The following is an 8,914-nucleotide window of genomic DNA, read 5'->3' on the forward strand; positions in this document are numbered from 1 at the left end:
GACTGAGACTATTAGATAAAGTTGCATTGCTTGATAAACTTACTAATTTATTTTTTTATGTATCTTTTTCAGGGTGTTAAGGAATGGAATATTGCCCATCTTAACACAATATTGGATGTTGTAGGAGAAGAGTGTGGAATTTCTATCGAGGGTGTAAATACACCATATCTGTATTTTGGGATGTGGAAAACGACATTTGCGTGGCACACTGAAGACATGGATCTCTACAGTATTAATTATCTCCATTTCGGGGAGCCAAAGTCATGGCAAGTTTAAATTTTTGTGAAAGATGATGTCTTTTTCAGCTGACTAAACCGTCTGTTGATGGGGTACAATTGCTTACAGTGGTAAACTTTATGAGAAAGCTAAGATGGTTTTGTGAGGGTTTTTTTTAAAGCTCAGTACTATGAAATATGTGACGTTGGTGATGAACATCACTCCAACGCAGTCTTTGATTTTTGAAGAAAAAGACAAATAAGTACATAACGCTTATTGGAGTTCAACAGAAAAATATTTTAAAGGTCCAATATGGGAAGCTTAAGGAGTTGGGAACTTCTTGAGGAACTTCTGAAAGAGCTCTTTGAAATCAGTTTCTTTGGTTCAGTATCCCTCAGGACTGCACAACATATTTTGTATTTAACATGCCTTTAATTGCTTCTTTGGATCAGGGTCATTCTCTAATGTGAAGTCAATAGGACCAGTAGGAGGTAAGATCCAGTGTTAAAGGTACTTCTACTATCCTTGCTCTATAATCTTAAATTTTTGGTTGAACAGCTGTAATAGACAAATTGGTTTAGTATCGTACTTATCAATTGTGACATATGTGTGCCCAAAGTATACAGAAAGAATGTTATCCATTTGTTCATAAGATCTCTTTTTTTCTCCCAAAATACCTGTGAAGAGAACATAAAATCATTAGAAAGATAGGATATATTATGCTTAGTTCAGTTCTGGGGGCTTCTAGTCATCCAAACTTGGGTGGAAAATTTGTAGCTGGTAATTCCATAAACCATTATTTATTATTTTTATATTCATACAAAATAAAAATACCTATGTAACATTATGTATTTATACTCTGAGGGTTGTCAGATGCTGCTTCTTAGGTAATTGCTTTAAGTTTACCTGATTTTACAGTGCGTCTCTTGAGTAAAGGCAGAGAAGGTATACAACCTGTTGTGGTAAAATGCAGATCGATTTTTAAATTGATAAATATGAAATTACTACTTTTATAAAATTAGCCACACTAAGAAAGTGTTAGCCGTAAGATCAATATTTTTGATAAAAATTAGTGTAAAGATAGATGATTTTAAAATGTTCTGACATGATAGGACACTTCTAACTAATACAATGATTGCCCAATTTTTTTTTTTTTTGCTTCTTAGGAATTTAAAAAGTGCTATTTGAAGAAAATCTCACTACATATTGCGAAATTCCAAGAGTAGAGACATTTACTTAAACCCTAAAGTCCTTAGGCATAATGGAAAGAAGATAGGAAATCTTCTCTTCTTCAAGTATTTTGAAGGAGGTGTGAGTTGATAATTGGATAAATGCTTTTCTAGTTTATAGGTAATTGTTTACATAATGAATGAACAAAGTCATTAAACACTGACCTTTTCGTCTTTTGAAAAAATAACAGAGGATAGAAATTAATTTTCTGGGCCACATTGGCCCATATTTTTAGGAAATGCAGCACTATAAAAAAATTGAATGAAAGATAACGAAAGATCTGATTTACACTTGTGCCTTTACTTTAGGAATCCTGCAGTAATTTATGCTAAAGCTTCATATATCAGTAAAATGTGTCTTGTGTAAATGTGATATTAGTACAATGTTTTGTTCAAGAAAGTTGAGCGTGAGCCGAATCTTAGGATACGTAAAGATCTTGTCTACTCCTAAATTTGAACTGATTTGACAAATTTACTTAGTAAAACCAAGTAAGTTGACATGTACAGTAGTAATACATACTTTCTAGTTTTAAAAGGTACATGGTGTTCTTCAAGACAGCCACACTGGTCCTACGGAGAACTAATATGCAGTGTACGTTCTCTGCATTGAGAAAGGACAACCACTTCTCTCTGAGAACCACAAAGAGAACTTGTGGGTAGCAGCTAAATCTAACTGCTATGGCAGTCTTTATGGAATTGAAGCTTTCTTCACTGTTTAGGTATACATTAACTTTCATTGCTTATACTCTGCACTTCCAAGAGGTACGCAAAGAAATCTGAAGTTTTATGTATACTGATTCCTTCATTGACTGCCTCACATGAAACACAAGGGAAAAGTGTGTCTGATAAACACTTGCAAAATCAGGGCTAGGACTGTTTTTGTGTTTATGTATATATTTGTGTAATACATATGTTTTATAGATTCTTTAACTTTTAAAATAGTGCTACAGAGTGAAAATTGAAGGAGAGAAAAGAACGTTAAAGCTCTGAAACAGATTATTATGAGGGCAGAAGAGAGGGAAATAGGTTGAGGAAAGATTTACTGAAAAGTAGAATAGAGACAATTAAAATTGCCATTAGGCAGAATTTTTACTGCAATTCTCCTTTTGTATTTTTTTTCCGAGTTGAAAAATCTTGAAGATGGTACCTCATTTTACATCACAGTTTCTTAGAAAAGGTCTTAGTAGGAAGATGAACTACTGGTGTTATTGATGATCTACTTTATTAATTCAGTTCTTTCTTGATACGATGTTTTATGTAATGGTATCTGTGAACTGTTTATTAGTATTAAAAATGTCTTCATTCTGTCATTTGTTGTTAAATATTTTCTGCTGTTGTAATTTTTGTTTTGAGGGTATTGGCCCTTACTAAAGAGAATTTATTTTTGTTTTGTGCACTAATTTGAGGAATTTTGTAATGTTAAACTGTTCAACTTTGGGAAATTCATGCCTAGCATAGAGCAGAATTTTGTTATTAGTTCAAATGTTAGACTAGTAGTATGTATACGGTACCCTTGGTTAAAATATAGATAATGCTTCAATTTACCTTACAAATTTTTGAATTAAAAAAATCTGAATAAAATATATTTTTAAAAAAGTAATTCTGGGTTTATGAAGTATCTGAAAGCAAGGCTTACTCTTTGTGCCAATTACCTCACGAAAAAATGGTACTAAATTTTTTTAAGTGTTAAAATGACACAAATCTTCTTTAAGAGTATTAATAATGAATATGTGGAAGTATTTCTTAAACAGGCATAAATTAATTATTTTCATAGTAGTGTGGGTATTTAAAATATAATACTAATTGGACTAACTTATTTTTAAAAAAATTTTGTTTTAAAGAAGAGTAGTAAAGATGTGCAGAAAATATATTATTTTACTTTAGAAAGTAAAATTTTAAAAAATTGTGCTTATTTTTTTCCACCTTTTATGTCTGAGGGTGGAGATTTGAAATCTTTTCTTCATGAAGAACCAGAGTTTTTTACTTAGCACTGAGAGTGGCATAGTATAAATTTGTAGTATAATACAAACAATAATTTATGTATCAGTTTGTACCTTTTCTGTGGCATCTCGTCTGGTCTTCACTGTGGCCTTTCCAAAGACTGGAAATGATAAGACACAATATGTTATGGTAAAAACCCCTCCTGTTTAGCAAGGTATTTCATAAACAACAAAATGCCTTGCAGGGCTGGTCAGTCATAAAGTAAATGAGGATATATACTACAGAAAGAGAAGATGATTCCATCTTTGTAGCGATGTCAAGAAGAAGAGACCAGATTGTTGAAGAGAGAATGCTTAGACAGCCAAAATTAGATAGATTAGGAGAGTTAGACTGTGCCCCACAATTTACTTAGGATGTAAGAGGAAATGGTTCTGTGGTGACATTCAGAATAAAGTAGAGATTTAGGTTCAGGAGTTCTCATGATTTCAGTAGGTATAGGATAGTGAGAAAACTGATATCCAGGTTGCCTAGAATTTGTACCATGAGCAACATTACTGTCCCTCTTGATTGTGCTGACTAATCTGCTTTCATGGATTTGCCAATGTAGAATGTGTACCAACATCTTCTCATGAAGTGGAAAAATCAGGATAGTTAGTTACATGGTAAAGGGTGTGGAAGTCTTTAAAATGTGATTTTATTTCAGATTTTGCATCCCAGTAGCAGAACAGAAAGAAATGGGATTCTAAGTATGATGGGAAAAAAATGGGTGGTGTTCTGATATTAGTAATAGACAAAATTACAGACAAAAAAGGTGAAGAAGGAAAAGCATATTCAGACTGATGCTAACATTGTATAATTTGAGAACAAACATGGCACTAGAGTAAATGGATTCAAAGAGACTCAGCTAGGTCCTTACAGGGTCTTCTGGGTAGGATTAACAGGACTTTCAGCGTGATCAGCAGCTGCTGACAAAAACTAGTTAAAATCTGGACAGGTGATTCTAAGTTCAGCACAAGTTGTGCATTCTGTTGACAGAAGTGACATGTTTCCTAGTTAGATTCTATACCTGGGAAACAAAACAAACTCAGAAAATTACAGAAAAATCCAAACCTTTAGTGTGAGAAATAGGAATAATGGGAGGTGGAGGGACATTTATGCTCAAAGTAGAAGAGGTGAGGATTAGTTACACTTCTTGCTGCAAATTGTCACAAAAGTTACAAATAAGAATATTGTGAGTCACAGAGATGACAGTAGTCAAATAAGGACTCTGATTGTAAAAAGGAAGCTATAATGAAACAGTGTAGTGATTAGTCAGCAGCCTGAAAAGGTTATTGTGCTTGAAACTGAGCATAGTTGCAGTTCTCCAGAAAGAGGAGGAACTTTGCTGAGGGATTAGAAGAAAAGAGAGGTTTTGTTTGTTTTGTTTTTCCCCTGTGGAAAAAAAACTACAAATGCAGGAAAAGTCAGGTGGTATTACCCTGTCAGTATATAAGATGGACTTAGCAGTTTGTTGAAGTATTTAACATCATGCTAAGTTTGCTTGCGGCTGATGCTGTTAATTATTACCTGTGTGTGCACCTGGTTTACGAAAAACAGAACCCAAATTGTTTCTCATTGTCACTGGTCACTGACACGAGAATGATTGGGTGAATACAAGTGGCTTCTGGTGTGATGACCATCTTGGTTGGCTGAGTAGTTTTTGCACAATAAAGCAATGATTTGTTGTTTTTGGTGTGATTATTTAAAGCATACTGAGAAATCGTTTAGAAACATTACTCTTGAAAACATATACATAAATGTTTAACAATTAAAAGTTAATGGCTTAGATTTAATATTTATTTCTTATTTGTGGTTATCTTGTCACCAATAGCTTTGATTTACTAAACTAATATGTATTTCGGAAGATCTTTTTGAACAATACTCGACAAATACACGTACGGTATTTTTTCTGTCCTTGTAGTATGACTAGCAATGAACAGCAACTCTTCAGCTTCTATCTGTCTTTTCATAATATTTAACAAGAGTTTCTTCCTGAACTAATAAAATTATAGTTAGCATCAACATTTCCCTTCTTGTGTTTTCTTGCCTTTTTGTCTGTTTCTTCACTTGTTATCCAATAAAAGCTCTTTCTATCTCTTAGTTATTTACCTTTTAATGTCCATTACATTTGCTTTAAAGTGGGTTAGGCTAGGCCTTAAGATATGAGAAGTCAAACAAATGTAGCTAAAAGAAAGATGGACACAAAAATGACAAAAAATATTTTTCCGTAAGCTTTTATCTGCTCAAATTCTCATATAAGGTAGCTGTTGAGACTAAAAGTGAATACTTTTTCCTCTGACTTGGTCTTCAAACTTGAGTTTGGGAGTTTTTTGTTTAATGTACAGTCGACCAGGAATCCAGCAAGATTCATGTCACTCAGTTTTCTAATAAATTCTCTTAGGAACCAATCCCAAAGTGTCTCAAGACTGACTTTGGGACTCCTCATGTGTGAAAGTGCAAAGGTGGTCTGTCTCCATTTATTAGTCCTTGTCTTAGCTGTGAGCAACAACCAATAGCAACAGTGGGAAGAGGTAAAGGATTGAGGAGTAGATATTACCACAGACCTCAAATGAAGACTATGAGAAACACCAACTTGCACTGAATGTATTGTATTGCTTTGTAACTGTAGATTATGTAAATAGATAGCATAGTCAAGTTAAATCTTATCTTTCCAAGAGACTTTTTGAGAGCTCAGTTATTCAGTTTTGCATTTTTGTAATACTGACAAGTACTTACGTGTACAAATGGAGGTATGTGGCTACATATTATCACTAAATTGTAGTAACATACCTTTGCAGGAGAAACTTTTTAGGAAGAATACCAATCCAGTTAAAGTCAAGGAAAGCAAAGCACAGTATTCAGTTCTATAATTTTTTTTTAGACATAAACACTGTCTGTTCATGTTTTTTTACTTCATGGTGTTGTGTATTTAATGGCATACACTACAGTGAATAATTCTAAACATACCTTCTTTCTCTGTTGGAGTGTGAAAGATGGCAAACATATAGTTCAGATTAGTATGGATACACTGATGTGTGTGTAATACAGACTGGAGAACAGCCACAGGCACTTTAGAAATACAAATGGAGAGAAACAAAATACATTTTCCTAAGACAGTGAAATTCTGATTAAAACTGCAAACGTTGAACATAGTCAAGCTGAAAGCCTCTCTGTTTAATACCTTTGAACAGGGTTGCCAGTAGGCATGTGTTTTGCTATGGTTCAACTTACAGAGCACTGACTCCTCTAGTGGTTTTCTTTCCATGCAACTGTTTCAGTTACAATAGAGTAAAATTGTAGAATTGTATTGTGTGTGCAAAACAGAGCTTGAGGTAGGGAGATGCTTATTTCTTGTGCAAAATGAGGGCCCTAGGTCATTCACTTGCTTGACCGAGTCTGAGTCAGGGGAGATGAATGAAATGTGTTCACAGTGTAGTAGGAGAAAAAAGCTCTATGTTGACTTAGTTTAACAATGTGGATTTGGACTATGTTCTACAGCTGAATATACATTTTCTTTTCTTAAACATATTTTTTTATAGAGAAGAATCAATCTAATGCTATTGCAATATTAAACTGAAACAAAAGCCTATTATATCATATATTAAATTAGCTAAAGTCAGTAATACTACTTAAAACATACCATATATCTAGGAAGTGCAGTAAATATGTTAATAATAAACAAAAGTAGAAAGAAAACAGCTTTTCAAAAGTTTGCTGTTTTTTGTCTTCAGTGAACACTAAAAATCACTTGAGATTTATTCCAGTTCTTTTGTACTGTTACTGGGTTGTTGCAGATAGCATGTGGAATTTTTTAAAAATTAATTTATTCTAAGCACAGAGGGGTTCTAAGATATATAAAATTCTTTTAAGTCTATTTTTTAATAATCCTAAACTCTTAATTGTAATGATTCTACATTGGCAAGTAGCCCTTTTATTCCACAGCACTGGCTATAGGCAAAAGTAGAGACATTAAACAGTCATATTTTTCTGTTGAATCCTTGTGTCTTTTGAAGCATACTAAAATTCAAAGAAATTAAACTTGTATAAATTGGACTTATTTTTTGTGGTTTTGTTCCATTTGGAAAATGAAAGTATATGTATCTTTTTTAACTGGAGTAGTTTAATAATATGAAGCATTGTCGATGTGTACATGACTTTAAATAGTGACTATAACATTTTTGCACTACATAATGCAATGTTTAAAATAGAAATAAGCTAATATTTTTCTCAAAATCAAACCCCAAAACCCTACCTCCATATTTTTAACTTAGATATTGGTATATTTTTTTTTTCTATACAAATTTTCAGTCTTTAATATTTTTGACTTCTGTATTCTTAGGTATTTATCATACATGAGAGATGGCTTTTGTGATAATTATGTCTTTAAGCATTTCATCCTTTTCTTTATGTGAATTTTAGGTATGCTATTCCTCCAGAGCATGGAAAACGGCTTGAAAGACTGGCTCAAGGTAGTATTTTCAATATTTCCATATGTAAGATGTTTGAAGGACAAACATCCAACAAAGTAAAAAACATTGTCCTTGTCTCACCTACTGTGTTTTATTACTTAATGCTGTGTTACTTTTATCTGTCTACGGTGTTACTGCAAACAAGGAACACTCTGTAGTGCTCTGAGGAATTCTTTAGAAATAGAATAGTTTTTTTTTTCTTCCCTTAGACTTTTATTTTGTACTGGCGTTTTTAGCTTGGTGCAACTTATGAAAATGAGGCTTACTATTTTGTTGTTCATTAGATTTTCATTGCTAGTATCTTTGTCTCCTCTGTGCCCTTGCTCTTTCTTGTTGTAGCTTCTTTTCTTCAGTAACTTTTTGAATCCTAATTTATTAGCAAATTCAATATATCTAAATTTGAAGACAGACAAGTCTCAAGAAGGTTTATCAAAGTTAATGACTGGGTAGAGGATGGAGTCTTAGTTAGTACCTCTGCAAAGGGGGAAGCACACAAAATGTACAAACAGTAAATCTTATTTTTTACCAGCTTTCTGACCAGTGAATATATAAATCCCCTTTAGCTAAAGTGTGTACTGGGTTTTGCCTTCCAGAGGTGTTGGGAACATTTGTGAAAAAGGAGCAGGGCTACTGTTGTAGCCCTGTACTTTAGTTTTAAAGGATAACAATCATGAGTCTATAGGAAAATTCTCCCGCAGTAATTTTGCTTTACTTTCGATACTACACCTCTGTTTTTGTTTCTAAAAAAAAAAGTGCAACTTGTGAACATGGGAATAATTAGGGATGTTTCTTGGCCTGGGAGTCCAGGTTTTTAGCTTGCTATTAACCATAATACATAAAGAATGCTATTGCAATTTCCTAATAGATATTGTGTATCATAACCAAATTCTGAAAATTTTTGTACATTTTGGTTTTCATACTCCTTTCTTTTTTTTTTTTTTTTTTTTTTTTTTTTTTTTTTTTTTTTTTTTTTTTTTTTTTTTTTTTTTTTTTTTTTTTTTTTTTTTTTTTTTTTTTTTT

At 32.8% G+C, this 8,914-nt stretch overlaps 1 protein-coding gene across 2 annotated transcripts in view; it reads left to right on the forward strand.

Annotated features, from left to right (window-relative positions):
- The window catches only part of KDM4C (lysine demethylase 4C), a 240,246-nt gene that overhangs the window by 22,735 nt on the left and 208,597 nt on the right, over positions 1 to 8,914 (forward strand). The window contains exons 6-7 of one of the 2 annotated variants that reach the window (XM_027881062.1): positions 73 to 266; positions 7,845 to 7,894. In XM_027881062.1, the coding sequence (XP_027736863.1) occupies positions 73 to 266; positions 7,845 to 7,894 (244 nt within the window). Of the gene's footprint in view, positions 1 to 72; positions 267 to 1,382; positions 2,976 to 7,844; positions 7,895 to 8,914 lie in introns of those variants that run through there. The other variant, XM_027881063.1, reaches the window with a different exon arrangement.

This window comes from Empidonax traillii, unplaced genomic scaffold, assembly GCF_003031625.1.
Source record: "Empidonax traillii isolate 1590-97213 ecotype Southwest subspecies unplaced genomic scaffold, ASM303162v1 scaffold83:size2986645, whole genome shotgun sequence".
NCBI lineage: Eukaryota > Metazoa > Chordata > Aves > Passeriformes > Tyrannidae > Empidonax > Empidonax traillii.